Source organism: Salvelinus alpinus, chromosome 10, assembly GCF_045679555.1.
Source record: "Salvelinus alpinus chromosome 10, SLU_Salpinus.1, whole genome shotgun sequence".
NCBI classification, from domain to species: domain Eukaryota; kingdom Metazoa; phylum Chordata; class Actinopteri; order Salmoniformes; family Salmonidae; genus Salvelinus; species Salvelinus alpinus.
In genome coordinates this window covers 61,200,540-61,216,534 of record NC_092095.1, presented here as the reverse complement: position 1 = coordinate 61,216,534, position 15,995 = coordinate 61,200,540, and the positions used below count along the sequence as shown (strand labels likewise).

At 44.3% G+C, this 15,995-nt stretch overlaps 1 protein-coding gene across 5 annotated transcripts in view; it reads left to right on the top strand.

The window, feature by feature from the left end:
• Window positions 1–7,565, top strand: part of LOC139532520 (interleukin-1 receptor accessory protein-like 1) — a 377,293-nt gene extending 369,728 nt beyond the window's left edge. For all 5 annotated transcript variants that reach the window (XM_071330263.1, XM_071330267.1, XM_071330264.1 and 2 more), the window contains one exon: window positions 3,946–7,565. In XM_071330263.1, coding sequence (XP_071186364.1) covers window positions 3,946–4,688 — 743 coding nt within the window. In that variant the 3' untranslated portion in view covers window positions 4,689–7,565. The remainder of the gene's footprint in view (window positions 1–3,945) is intronic.
• Window positions 7,566–15,995: the final 8,430 nt, after the last annotated feature.

Here is a 15,995-nt window from a genome sequence, read left to right as displayed (position 1 = left end):
AGCTTAGTTAATCCTGTCAACCTGTAGTGGAAAAGTCTTTGTTTCTGACAGGACCCCAGCAGCCTCACTAACAGCAGGCTTTAGCAGCCTCTGCTCTTCTGGCATGTAGGGGACACGCACAATGGCTACATTTGGCTCGATGATTTATACTGCTACAAATGAGGAACACTGTTTAGAAAGGGCAGCTTGTAAAGTGTGTCTCCCTACACACACACGAACACATAGTAGACACACACACACACACACACACACACACACACACACACACACACACACACACACACACACACACACAAGACACTGTCTGTCTCTCTCTCTCTCTCTCTCACACACACACACACACACACACACACACACACCTACCCACAGATCAATTTCTCTCATATTGTTATCACTATTGAGTTATTGTGACTCAGTAGGTCTCTAATAGCCATTAGATCAGCAGTTTAGAACATACAGTTTAACAAGGCTATGGGGTCTGATAGGTCAACGTGTTGTCTGATGTCAGTGTGTTTAACAAGGCTATGGGGTCTGATAGGTCAACGTATTGTCTGATGTCAGTGTGTTTAACAAGGCTATGGGGTCTGATAGGTCAACATGTTGTCTGATGTCAGTGTGTTTAACAAGGCTATGGGGTCTGATAGGTCAACGTATTGTCTGATGTTAGTGTGTTTAACAAGGCTATGGGGTCTGATAGGTCAACGTATTGTCTGATGTCAGTGTGTTTAACAAGGCTATGGGGTCTGATAGGTCAACGTATTGTCTGATGTCAGTGTGTTTAACAAGGCTATGGGGTCTGATAGGTCAACGTATTGTCTGATGTCAGTGTGTTTAACAAGGCTATGGGGTCTGATAGGTCAACGTATTGTCTGATGTCAGTGTGTTTAACAAGGCTATGGGGTCTGATAGGTCAATGTATTGTCTGATGTCAGTGTGTTTAACAAGGCTATGGGGTCTGATAGGTCAACGTGTTGTCTGATGTCAGTGTGTTTAACAAGGCTATGGGGTCTGATAGGTCAACATGTTGTCTGATGTCAGTGTGTTTAACAAGGCTATGGGGTCTGATAGGTCAACGTATTGTCTGATGTCAGTGTGTTTAACAAGGCTATGGGTTCTGATAGGTCAACGTATTGTCTGATGTCAATGTGTTTAACAAGGCTATGGGGTCTGATAGGTCAACGTATTGTCTGATGTCAGTGTTTTTAACAAGGCTATGGGGTCTGATAGGTCAACGTATTGTCTGATGTCAGTGTTTTTAACAAGGCTATGGGGTCTGATAGGTCAACATGTTGTCTGATGTCAGTGTGTTTAACAAGGCTATGGGGTCTGATAGGTCAACGTATTGTCTGATGTCAGTGTGTTTAACAAGGCTATGGGGTCTGATAGGTCAACGTATTGTCTGATGTCAGTGTGTTTAACAAGGCTATGGGGTCTGATAGGTCAATGTATTGTCTGATGTCAGTGTGTTTAACAAGGCTATGGGGTCTGATAGGTCAACGTATTGTCTGATGTCAGTGTGTTTAACAAGGCTATGGGGTCTGATAGGTCAACGTATTGTCTGATGTCAGTGTGTTTAACAAGGCTATGGGGTCTGATAGGTCAATGTATTGTCTGATGTCAGTGTGTTTAACAAGGCTATGGGGTCTGATAGGTCAACGTGTTGTCTGATGTCAGTGTGTTTAACAAGGCTATGGGGTCTGATAGGTCAACATGTTGTCTGATGTCAGTGTGTTTAACAAGGCTATGGGGTCTGATAGGTCAACGTATTGTCTGATGTCAGTGTTTTTAACAAGGCTATGGGGTCTGATAGGTCAACATGTTGTCTGATGTCAGTGTGTTTAACAAGGCTATGGGTCTGATAGGTACGTGTTGTCTGTGCTTAACAAGGCTATGGGGTCTGATAGGTCAACGTGTTGTCTGATGTCAGTGTGTTTAACAAGGCTATGGGGTCTGATAGGTCAACGTATTGTCTGATGTCAGTGTGTTTAACAACGCTATGGGGTCTGATAGGTCAACGTATTGTCTGATGTCAGTGTGTTTAACAACGCTATGGGGTCTGATAGGTCAACGTGTTGTCTGATGTCAGTGTGTTTAACAAGGCTATGGGGTCTGATAGGTCAACGTATTGTCTGATGTCAGTGTGTTTAACAAGGCTATGGGGTCTGATAGGTCAACGTGTTGTCTGATGTCAGTGTGTTTAACAAGGCTATGGGGTCTGATAGGTCAACGTATTGTCTGATGTCAGTGTGTTTAACAAGGCTATGGGGTCTGATAGGTCAACGTGTTGTCTGATGTCAGTGTGTTTAACAAGGCTATGGGATCTGATAGGTCAACGTATTGTCTGATGTCAGTGTGTTTAACAAGGCTATGGGGTCTGATAGGTCAACGTATTGTCTGATGTCAGTGTGTTTAACAAGGCTATGGGGTCTGATAGGTCAACGTGTTGTCTGATGTCAGTGTGTTTAACAAGGCTATGGGGTCTGATAGGTCAACGTATTGTCTGATGTCATTGTGTTTAACAAGGCTATGGGGTCTGATAGGTCAATTTATTGTCTGATGTCAGTGTGTTTAACAAGGCTATGGGGTCTGATAGGTCAACGTATTGTCTGATGTCATTGTGTTTAACAAGGCTATGGAGTCTGATAGGTCAACGTATTGTCTGATGTCAGTGTGTTTAACAAGGCTATGGGGTCTGATAGGTCAACGTATTGTCTGATGTCAGTGTGTTTAACAAGGCTATGGGGTCTGATAGGTCAACATGTTGTCTGATGTCAGTGTGTTTAACAAGGCTATGGGGTCTGATAGGTCAACGTATTGTCTGATGTTAGTGTGTTTAACAAGGCTATGGGGTCTGATAGGTCAACGTGTTGTCTGATGTCAGTGTGTTTAACAAGGCTATGGGGTCTGATAGGTCAACGTATTGTCTGATGTCAGTGTGTTTAACAAGGCTATGGGGTCTGATAGGTCAACGTGTTGTCTGATGTCAGTGTGTTTAACAAGGCTATGGGGTCTGATAGGTCAACGTATTGTCTGATGTCAGTGTGTTTAACAAGGCTATGGGGTCTGATAGGTCAACGTATTGTCTGATGTCAGTGTGTTTAACAAGGCTATGGGGTCTGATAGGTCAACGTGTTGTCTGATGTCAGTGTGTTTAACAAGGCTATGGGGTCTGATAGGTCAACGTGTTGTCTGATGTCAGTGTGTTTAACAAGGCTATGGGGTCTGATAGGTCAACGTGTTGTCTGATGTCAGTGTGTTTAACAAGGCTATGGGGTCTGATAGGTCAACGTATTGTCTGATGTCAGTGTGTTTAACAAGGCTATGGGGTCTGATGTCAGTGTGTTTAACAAGGCTATGGGGTCTGATAGGTCAACGTATTGTCTGATGTCAGTGTGTTTAACAAGGCTATGGGGTCTGATAGGTCAACGTGTTGTCTGATGTTAGTGTGTTTTGTGTTTGTTGACTTATTTCTCATTCTCTCTGTTTTTCCTCAATATTGAATTCTTTTTAAAATGTAAAATGCATGCTCTATATCCTGTTATGATGCATTAGATTTATACACTTCCATTTAAATATCCTATTTAGCTAGTCAAACTCAATAAAAGACAATAGCAGGCAGCATCAACCAGTGGATGATAGACCATGTTTTACATACTATACATACAGACTAGAATATATATATATATGATATATTTATATTATATACTATATATTTAGCTCTCTTATTATTTCATATTGTAACTTCCTTCATATCTTTCTTGCCTCTCTTTCTTTCTCTCTCACTCTCCCCTCTCTCTCTGTATCCCTCTCCCTCCCTCCCTTCTCTCTGTATCCCTCTCCTTCCCTCCCCTCTCTCTGTATCCCTTTCCTTCCCACCCCTCTCTCTCTTTATCCCTCTCCTTCCCTCCCCTGTCTCTCTGTATGCCTCTCCTTCCCTCTCTCCAGCCTATATCGAGGACGTCGCGCGCTGTGTGGACCAATCCAAGCGCCTCATCATCGTCATGACACCCAATTACGTGGTGCGGCGGGGTTGGAGCATCTTCGAGCTGGAGACCCGCCTCCGGAACATGCTGGTCACCGGGGAGATCAAGGTGATTCTGATTGAGTGTGCCGAGCTGCATGGCATCATGAACTACCAGGAAGTGGAAGCGCTCAAACACACCATCAAGATGCTGACCGTCATCAAGTGGCGTGGCCCCAAGAGCAACAAGCTCAGCTCCAACTTCTGGAAACACTTGCAGTACGAGATGCCCTTCAAGCACATGGAGCCCATCATCAGCAATGAGCAGGTGCTGGACGTCAGCGAGCAGGGCCCTTTCGGCGAGCTCCAGACCGTCTCCGCCATCTCCATGGCAGCCGCCACCTCCACCGCCATGGCCACGGCGCACCCGGACTTGCGGAGCACCTTCCACAACTCCACTGTCAACTACCACACCCAGATGAGGCAGCAGAAACATTACTACCGCAGCTACGAGTACGACATGGCTCCCGGCGGCAGCCTGCCTCCCCTCTCCACCCTGGGTAACCAGCACACCTACTGCAACATCCCTATGACTCTGATCAACGGACAGAGGCCCCACGGCCAGGCCAGGACACCCAGAGAACAGAGCATCGAGGAGGCACACGCCAATAACGCCATGCTACCGCTGCTGCCACGCGAGACCAGTATATCCAGTGTCATCTGGTGACAGCACCAGGCTGGCATAGGGACAGATGGGATATATTGTATGTAGAGGGAGAACTAGCTGGCAGAGTGTGTGGTGGTGGTGGCGGTGGAGGGGGTGTTGCTACGGAGACCGTTAGTGGACTAGAGACTGCTGCTGTGGAATTTGCACCAGGATTCACAGGGGGAAATCACCAACACAGGACAAGTCATTCCGTCAGACTAAGACGACATTTGTTTGACAAGGACTAAGGAGGATTTGGCGTGAAAAGGAGAACCCGTTTGGTTTGAAATGCCTGTACACACAGACACCAACGCCGATGTTCATTTACCCAGAAACTCAAGGAATACAGGGTCTTGTACATATATTTTATATTTCTTTATAGCGTCAGTATTTTTCTGTTGTTTTTCTTTGACCTTTCATTCACCAGTTTTTATCATCAAATTTCTACGTCTGTTTTGATTTATGGTTTGAATTTTTTTGTATTTGGGTATGAAAGTGAAACGATGGTCTGTGAGGTCTATTGGCTGAACTGTTGTAATTTTGATCTTGACTTGTAGTGGAACTGTTGTAGTTTGAACGCTCTTTGTTTTTTAACAGTTATGGCATTGTAGCGGGAAAGTTTTGATGTTTCATTCGAAAGAAAATGTCATTTTTTTGTTGTCCTGGTTACATAGATGGAATCTTCTTTTATTTGGGACTCTTATTAAACAAAACTAGATTATGCAACAGATGAAGAGGCCTGGGAGTATGCAAGATATGAATAGATGAACCGACCCATCAGGACACTATAGAGACTGGTGCTAGACTTGGTGTGCAAGTGTTGCAGCTCTCGCAAACATAGTGACATGCTCTTTTCAAAAGACAGCCTTTCTGTTCAGCTTAACAGAGACATATATCACCCTAAAAACAACTATGTGTATTATTTTATGAGAAAGTATATTTTTGTAACAAAAATATTTGCTTGGAAGTACATACTTATTCACATTTCATCCCACTAATGACAGAAATAGAGTAACATGCATTCTGTTTCCTACATTATTTTGCTATGCAGTTCCCTATTTGCATAGCAGACAAAGTGGATGTTTGAGTCCTTCACTAAATGTCTTATCTTAGTGGAAAGATGAAAAAATATAAAATCATTTGACATGTTTTCATCAAGTCCTAATATCATTGTTGGGTGGGGGGGGGCAATGTATATTTGTGTTTCGAAGACTTTTCCATAACAGAGGAGTGTGCATAGTAACTAGATGTATTCAACCTATGATATATGTCAATGTATTTAAACAGAAGAAACACTGTTCACACTCGAAAACGTTCATCAAAGCAGATTTGTGAAAAGTATCTTCATTTCCCCACCGCACATGAATACCAGATAACCTCGATGTAGTGCCTCCCTGATTTCTATGGAGAAGGACAGCAGCCATTTTGAGAAGACGACACACTGAACACAGTTGACTTCCAAGATATGTTCAGAGTGTTGTTGTCATATGTTCCTAGAAGAAGAAATGTTTAGCATACCATGTGACAGTCTGTCAAACGGAACACAATACAGGAGCAAATCATGGAGTTCGACCCAAGAGAAATGTATCTCCACACATGGTGACAAATAAATGCACATCCATTTTGATTCCTCTGAAATTCAACTTAAAACCCCTTCAAATATCCAATGGTCCGTAGTGGTACGGGAAAAGTCAAGATTATCCTCATTATTCTTCAAGCAAGTGAGACCAAAGCTAAAATTGTGCTTGTGAAGAAAAAAGATCTGAAATCCCCACCACATGATCCACACTAGGGCTTGTTTTAGGGCTTGTTTTAGGGCTTTACCAAGTTTTCTGGTTACTTTCAGATTGGCCAAAATATGATGTCATGAAGTCCAATTAAGCAACAATAAGAGCTACTCAAAGACCCCAACGTTGTTTTTACCAGGACTTGATAAAGCCTGTTTGGGAGGCGCTTTAGTGGGGAGATTAGGCCTGTGTTGGGTCGGTCCTGACACAACGCATGTCCCTATAATGTTGCCATGGTTACACTGATGTAAACAGTCTCCAAGGGAACCTCAGAAAGAAAGAAAGTGGGAGACTATGCTCTCATACAATCCACAATCATTTCATCCATAGTTCTTGTGAGGCTAGCCCTATGAAGTAAGATGTGATCATTTACGGGATCCAACACGCATGTTCGATATACTGTAATATCTGATATCGTAACATTGTTTTATTGATACTTCATAGTGCTAGCAGCTTCTAAACAGAAACAGTGAGGGAGTGTATTCAGTCCTGTGTAGTGCCACACATTATGCAAAGTATTAACCTATACACAATGAGTAAACTCTGTAAGAGATGTCTATGTCCCCCTCGGTCTGCAAAAATGATTGGTTTTTCAATTTCCCTTTGGTTTAACTTTTCAAAGTGTTGGTCTTTTTCTTCAATGTACTGTACTCAGTTGGCTGCTTGGTATATCACTGAGAACAACGTCAATTTCCAACTGTCATTCCTGCCTGACCCAACAGAAAACACAGTAACGTTTGATACATTCGAGACAGAGCTCCTTTAAAGTGTGGATTTCTTGTATTCCTTGACATTGTGTATATAAATCAAAAATGATAATAAGATGAAGACAATCTAGCCACATTCATAAAAAAATACGTTTGCATTTTCAGAGTGAGTGGTAAACTTGTTTTATGAACCTTTCTGGTAATCATAATAATGATATTAATGATGATCATAATTAATAATATATAGCACAGAATTATTCCAGGCACTTTCACAATTTTGAGACAAGATTACGGTTCTGTTGTCTCTCCTGTTTCTGATTCATTTCGTTTTTTATTATGTACCTGCAATGTTAATTAAAGAGATACTATTATTATTAATAATAAAAACACATTTAATAATTGTCCTTTAGACCTCTCTACTTGCATCTTGACATCAACAGTCTTGTTATGATGGGACACCAAATCAAATGCTGATTGCAATCGTAGATTTTCATTTAAAGTAACTTCCCGGAGAAAATTTCACTTTTAAAAGTTAATATTCTGTTAACTCATATCCAAATAATGTTGTTGCCTCGTATACTCGTATTTGTGGCCAAAGCATAAATTGGAGGGGGAAAAAAGCACTTCAAAAACCCCACCTCAAACTTGTATCTCAAATAGACCGTTTAAAAACCGCTTGCTATTTCCTCATAGAGCATGATGTAATCTCCCTGAGGAAGAGCTGGCTAATCAGCGGTCTAGAGGAGGGGGAGTTGGCCAATCAGCGTTCTACTTACATGAATATGTTTAATGACCGATATATACCAACACCATTCTACCATTCTGTTGTTGGGGTACACAACACAAAAAAACTACTTTTTAACATATTAAATTAAAACATTTTGGAAGGAAAACTATTTAATTCTAGGTCATATTTAATAGAAATGTGGAAACACTGGGCACTTAATGAATCACTTATGATGTAATTATGATGTAGTTCCTCTCCCATTACACATCAATAACCATATTACAATGTCCTAACTCACATAATAAGATTTCATATTGATTACATAAGCTTCTTCTAAATTCCTACTCCACTCTTTGGTGTTGAGGTATGTTGGGAAACTGTATGTTGCAGGAAAACACTGTAATCTTGAACCCTGGATAGATCCAACCGTCACTGCAATGTTGCCCCCCCCCCCCCCGACGCTGGCTGTGACGGCAGAATCCAGGCCACTATACCGAACCGCAGCAGCAGCTAAACTTGTGATCATGTCTGTACATCACACATACACACACACATACACACACTAAAATATTGTAATTATGGATGTGTCAGTGTTCACAGGCCTTCAGACTGTACGACTTCAATCTCCCAACGTCTGCCTTCGATTCATTTCTTTCCAACTCTTTCTTTCTCCTCCTTGCCTCTTTCGACTTCACCCTTTCTCAGTCCCCTCCCACTCACAAGGCAGGCAATACACTTGACCTCGTCTTTACTAGAGACTGTTGACCTACTAATCTCCCAGCAACCCCCCTCCAGGTCTCTGATCATTACTTTGTTTCCTTTTCTGTCTCCCTCTCCCTCTCCTCTAACCCTAGCCACTCAGCCCCTACCCAGTCAGGCTTCAAGACGAGTCACTCAACCGAGACTACTCTTCCCTGTGTCACGGAGGCTTTTCGCACTGCCAAAGCTGACTCTGTCCTCTGTTCTCATCCTAGATCTATCCGCTGCCTTCGACACCGTGAACCATCAGATCCTCCTCTCCACCCGTTCAAGGCTGGGTGTCTCTGCACACTCTTGGATTGCATCCTACCTGGCAGGCTGCTCCTACCAGGTGACGTGGAGAGGATCGGTCTGCACAACATAATCTCACTACTGGTGTCCCCCAGGGCTCAGTTCTAGGCCCTCTCCTCTTCTCTCTACACTAAGTCACTCGGCTCCGTCATATCCTCACATGGTCTCTCCTATCATTGCTATACTTTTCTCCTTCCCCCCTTCTGACACCCAGGTGGCGACACGCATCTCTGCGTGCCTGCCAGATATCTCAGCTTGGGTGTCGGCCCAGCACCTCAAGCTCAACCTCGACAGGACGGAGCTGATCTTCCTCCCGGGGAAGACCTGTCCGCTCCAAGACCTCTCCATCACAGTTGACAACTCCACAGTGTCGCCCTCCCAGAGTGCAAAGAACCTTGGCATGACCCTGGACAACACCCTGTCATTCTCCTGCAGGTTCATGCTCTACAACATCCGTAAAGTACGACCCTACCTCACACAGGAAGTGACACAGGTCCTAATCTGTGTCACTTCCTGTGTGAGGTAGGGTCGTACTTTGTCATCTCCCGTCTGGACTACTGCGACTTGCTGTTGGCTCTGCTCCCCTCTTGTGCCATCAAACCTCTGCAACTTATCCAGAACGTTGCAGCCCGCCCAGTGTTCAACCTTCCCAAATTCTCCCATGTCACCCCGCTCCTCCGCACACTCCTCTCACATCCACTACAAGACCATGGTACTTGCCTACGGAGCAGCAAGAGGATCTGTTCCTCCCTACCTTCCCCCCTTTCGTGAACTAACACTCACTCGTTTCCCTGTTACTAGTTCTGACTCTGCTGATAGCTACTTTATAGAGGAAAAGTGTACTTATTATGACTGTAATGTGTGGTTGTCCCACCTAGCATTCTTAAGATGAATGCACTAAGTCTCTCTGGGTAAGAGCGTCTGCTAAATGACTCACATGTCAAATGTAAATGAGGGGTGGGGGGCTGCACTCACTTTAAAAGGCACCTTTCTGCACTGAAACATTCCATCCAAGGGAATGCATAGTCTGTTCCTCCGTTTTGTTTGCTTCGTGCCTGTTGCCACAGCAATCATTTCCTGCAAGTAAGTGTTTGAATGTTGGTGGTGTCATAGATTCTACTAAGTGTCTGGAACTCTATTAGAGTGATGCAACACCACACACACACACAAACACACACAAACACACACACACACCAAAGTACTGTAATCATGGCTGTGTCAGTGTTCCGACAATGAAGGGCTACTGCACTTCCTTTAAAAGACACCTTTCTACACTGAAACATTCCAACCAAGGGAATGCATAGTCGGTTCCTGTGTTTTTTTTATTTACATTGTGCCTGTTGCCACAGCAACCATGCCCTCACAAGTGAATGTTTCAATGTTGGTGGTGGAAGGTGTGCTTGCTGGGCTGGGGGGCTTCCGGAGGGAGTGGGTGGGGGGGGGGGGGGGGTTAAACTGGCATGGTGGAGGTGCTGCTATTGTGGAGGAGTAACCCCCCTAAACACCAGTTCACCAACAGCCTGTGTTTGCATTGTGATCTGGCTGCATGGGTAATTGGCTGGCTCCAGAGAATACCGACCAACCAAGGAGCAGCAATCCTCCATATTGGGGCCTAATTAAGCTAATTAAAGGAGGTCTGTGCACCATACGGAGGGAGAGAGGGAGGCGTGCGCCATCATTCACACGAGATCTAAACATAAACGTTGAGCCGTACAGTACGCAATGTTTGTCCTGTGTTTGTTCATATGGCGTACTAGACAGATAGGCTTTTAGAAATAACACACTGACATGACACATTCTACTGGCCCTCTGTGGTGACTCATATCTCAGGACTGGTTTCCTGGAGCTCTGTCAGCAATCTAATATTGATTCCATGACAGTGTGTGTAGGACGTGACGGCATGACACACAAACATATATTTCATAATTTATTGAAATACATTTTAAGGAAAGAATGGTAAGAATAGAAGCTTTTGAAAATCTTCTTTACCGGTAAATGGTTCCAGTATGTTAGTGTGTATTATGTGTAAGGTGTGCTGTATATATTTTGTGTTGTGTAGTGTCTGTGAGTCATGGTTTGTGTGTGTACATGTTTTTTTGCGCTGAGAGGAGGGGCCAGTTGTTTATGGCTCCCGTGTGAACTGCTGACGCTGGCCGGTTCCCTCCTGGGTGAGCAGAGCAGTACAGGAGTCATAACTCAGTGGACTGCTATTAAACCTGAAGACAACAATCAATACGACTCCTCATTCTGCCCAGCGACTCACTGAATCAGCCAGGGACCCGCCGGTCCGTCGGCGAATCAGCATAAATCAGGTGAGTCAATGCGCTGCTGCAAAACATCCCAAGAACGCTCCACTTGTAAGACCTCACATCACCTGGCCTTGTGGTGAAACCAGCCAAACATCCTTGAAGAAATAACTGTTTGTCTTCTGCCGCTCCTGTCCGTCTCTCTCTCTCTCTCTCTCTCTCTCTCTCTCTCTCTCTCTCTCTCTCTCTCTCTCTCTCTCTCTCTCTCTCTCTCTCTCTCTCTCTCTCTCTCTCTCTCTCTCTCTCTCTCTCTCTCTCTCTCTCTCTGCTCTCTCTCTCTCTCTCTCTCTCTCTCTCTCTCTCTCTCTCTCTCTCTCTCTCTCTCTCTCTCTCCGTCTCTTCCCCTCCACCCCCCGTCTCTCTCTCTGTCTCTCTCTCTCTCTCTCTCTCTCTCTCTCTCTCTCTCTCTCTCTCTCTCTCTCTCTCTCTCTCTCTCTCTCTCTCTCTCTCTCTCTCTCTCTCTCTGTCTCTGTCTCTCTCTCTTCCCCTCTACCCCCGTCTCTCTCTCTCTTCAGTGTTTTTTTCTTCCTTCTCCGTTTTTTCCCTACCTTTTTCTCGTTGTTTGACTGGAAAGCTAAACATGTAAGTCTCCGTGGTCGTGCATGTGCGTCTATCTGTGTGGCTTCCCAGAGAGGCGACGCCAGATGTTTTCATTTAGGATGAAGTGTCTCCATGTGGTTCTTTAGTTTCTGTGGCTTTTCCCTCCAAATGAAATCATCTTCACTTCATTAAGGTGTGACGGCACAATGAGCTCCCCATTCAAATGCACATGACAGCGAACAAGCTGCTTACATTAGACTACTACTGCTGCTGGGAAGCTCCAGCCGTATAGTGATGCTACTTGTAGGACGTTATTCACTCTGGCAGTTTGGTATTGGTATTTTATTAGGATCCCCATTAGCTGTTGTGAAAGCAACAGAACATTAATAGACAAGAACAGCTCAAGGACAGAACTACATATATTTAAAAACGGCACACATAGCCTACACATCAATACATACACACAAACTATCTAGGTCAAGTAGGGGAGATGCGTTGTGCCGTAGAGTGGTCACTAGCTGGCACAGCCACAAAGTCATAAAATCTGATTTTAAACCAAACCTTAACCACTCTGCTAACCCTAATGCCTAACCCTAATTAAATCACTTTTTTGGGGTGTTTCTATGTCAAACAGTTGTAATATATTTGAGTGGTTCTGTGATGTATATGAAGTGTAATATTGGGATGCAAACTCAAAATGAAATACCTTTCAACTCTATATCTGACATGGTACAGGTGACTTTTGGTAAGCCCATAACCATGTGTGTGAGGTGTATAATTTTGTTTCAAAGTAGATGTGTTACCAAGACAACCAAGAATCACTCTGTGACCCTGATCTAGCCCACTGCAGTATAATACACTATATATACAAAAGTATGTGGACATCCCTTCAAATTAGTGGATTCGGCTATTTCAGCCACACCCGTTGCTGAGAGGTGTATAAAATTGAGCACACACCCATGCAATCTCTATTGACAAACATTGGTAGTAGAATGGCCTTACTAAAGAGCTCAGTGACTTTCAACATGGCACCGTCATAGGATGCCGCCTTTCCAACAAGTCATTTCGTCAAATGTCTGCCCTTCTAGAGCTGCCCCGGTCAACTGTAAGTGTTGTTATTGTGAAGTGGAAACATCTTGGAGCAACAACGGCAAAAATGCCTCTGGTAGCAACGTCAGCATAAGAACTGTTCGCCGAGCAGCCACACACAAGCCTAAGATCACCATGCGCAATGCCAAGCGTCGGCTGGAGTGGTGTAAAGCTCGCCGCCATTGGCCTCTGGAGCAGTGGACAAGTGTTCTCTGGAGTGATGAAACATGCTTCAACATCTGGCAGTCCGACGGACAAATCTGGGTTTGCCAGGAGAATGCTACCTGCCCGAATGCATAGTGCCAACTGTAAAGTTTGTTGGAGGAGGAATAATGGTCTGGTACTGTTTTTCATGGTTCGGGCTAGGCCCCTTAGTTCCAGTGAAGGAAAATCTTAACGCTACAGCGTACAATGACATTCTACACAATTCTATGCTTCCAACTTAATGGCAACAGTTTGGGGAAGGCCCTTTCCTGATTCAACCTGACTATGCCCCTGTGCACAAAGTGAGGTCCATACAGAAATGGTTTGTCGAGATCAGTGTGGAAGAACTTGACTGGCCTGCACAGAGCCCTGAATGAATTGGAACGACGACTGCGAGCCAGGCCTAATCGCCCAACATCAGTGCCCGACTTCACTAATGCTCTTGTGACTGACTGGAAGTCCCCGCAGCAATGTTCCAACATCTAGTGTTAAGCCTTCCCAGAAGAGTTGAGGCTGTTATAGCAGCAAAGGGGGGACCAATTCCATATTAATGCCCATGATTTTGGAATGAGATGTTCGACGAGCAGGCGTCCACATACTTTTGGTCATGTAGTGTACATGTTTCACATTGCAATGCATGTTCATATAGAGTAAATGTATTTCACAATGCAACGCTCACATTACTTTTGATATGATTTTCTTCTCTTTTGTTAGAAAAGTCAGTCAATCTGGAAAATTTCAAGAACTTCAAGTGCAGTCGCAAAAACCATCAAGCGCTATGATGAAACTGACTCTCATGAGGACCGCCACAGGAAAGGAAGACCCAGAGTTACCTCTGCTGCAGAGGATAAGTTCATTAGAGTTACCAGCCTCAGAAAATGTGTCCCAAATAAATGCTTCACAGAGTTCCAGTAACAGACACATCTCAGGAGAAGACACAGCTTTTGGTTTTATTCATTTATTGCCACCGGAGCCCGCTGGTGTAACTGCTTACTGCATGATTGTAGCGGGTTTACTAACACATTATTTCTATTAGCTACGTTGACTATGACGTTACTTTAGCTAATAAGGTGACAACATGTAGGCTGTGTGTAGAGGTTATGATATGGTTTGGCTTGGAAAGGTTTTTTCACCTGGTCACATTCAGCTGATGTGTTGTGCATTGAAGTCCACAAACAAAGGGAAAAGGTGAGAGGAGGAGAGCGCATAGCGGCTAGAAGGAATACAACGTGGCTGGCTGCTATGATCAGGGGTGTATTCATTCCTCTGATTCTGTTGAAAAATGTTTCTTAAACAAAGGCAAACGAAACAGGGATAAAAATACCTGAATTTATCGAATTGAAACTCTCCTTTGCAACTGTTGGACGAATGATTACATCCTAGATTAGCTAGATGCAGGCAAGAGTGTGCAAGGTGGTATTGAATGTGTCACTGTCTGTCATCTCCATTTATTCTCTCGACCTGTGTGCACCTACGTTGTAAACTTTCATTCATAGGCTAGGTTGTAGCAACCTCATGATGGGTACAGGGAAAATGTGAGTATCATGTAGTAGCCTAAACCTATCAATGTTACATTGAACTGGGTGAATGGAACATGAATGACAGTCATGCAATACGCTGTAATAGAAATAAGGCCATGCTCATGAACAAAAGAAATGGTGCTCCCTCATCATAAATGTCACTGACCGCCACTGGTGTGTGTGTTGATTCAAAATGGCAGGTGTACTGTAGCTAGAGAAAAAGAAGAGCCAGATCAGGAACGTAGACATTCTTTGTGAAACACTGTCATCTGTTGGTCATGGCTTGAATTGTAGCCTACATTATGTTTATAGTCAGTTTCACCAGTCAGCCCAAAAACCACAACTCTTCTCTGCATAAACAAACACCTGGATTTGACCAAGACACATGAGCAACGTGACGAATAGATCTGTCACATGTACCCTACTTGTAGATATCTCTGGGCCCCTCTCTAGCCGGCCCCTGAACAACGGTGCATGGCCTACATAAACAAACACCTGGATTTGACCAAGATACATGAGCAACGTGACGAATAGATCTGTCACATGTACCCTACTTGTAGATATCTCCGGGCCCCTCTCTAGCCGGCCCCTGAACAACGGTGCATGGACTATTACAGTGAATGAGGTCACTCTGATCGATAGTTTTTAGGGGCAAACCTAAATCCAGATGGATTACATTATTGTCTGCACTCTGTCTGCACCACTGTAACAGTGGAGGCTGCTGAAGGGAGGACAATAATGGCTGGAATGGAGTCAATGGAATGGAATCAACCACGTGTCTGATATGTCTAATACCATTCCATTGACTCCATTCCAGACGTCAATATGAGCCGTCCTCCCATCAGCCTCCACTGAACTGTCACCAAGGCAACTTTTCTAGTTGTAAACAAATGTATTTTAATAAACCCCAAGCCTTAGTAATTTGAGCACACTGAAAGCTTGAGCATGAGTTGTGAGTGTGGGTTGTGAGTGTGGGTTGTGAGTGTGGGTTGTGAGTGTGGGTTGTGAGTGTAGGTTGTGAGCATGGGTTGTGAGCGTGGGTTGTGAGTGTGGGTTGAGGGCGTGGGTTGTAAGTGTGGGTTGTGAGCGTGGGTTGTGAGTGTGGGTTGTGAGTGTGGGTTGTGAGCGTGGGTTGTGAGTGTGGGTTGTAAGCGTGGGTTGTGAGTGTGGGTTGTGAGCATGGGTTGTGAGTGTGGGTTGCCAAGGCAAAATGGCTGCCGCTGTGAGAGTGAAAAAAAGGTATATCTTTTTTTAAGTAGCTGCTGCCCTCCCTGGCTATGAACTCATTACACCGATGGCCTCCATCGGGCTGAAAGACAGCTCTCCCCAGCTCCCTCCCTTGTCCCCCTCAGATGGTGACATCGCACAGCAGCAGCAGCAGCTTACAGTCAGCCACAC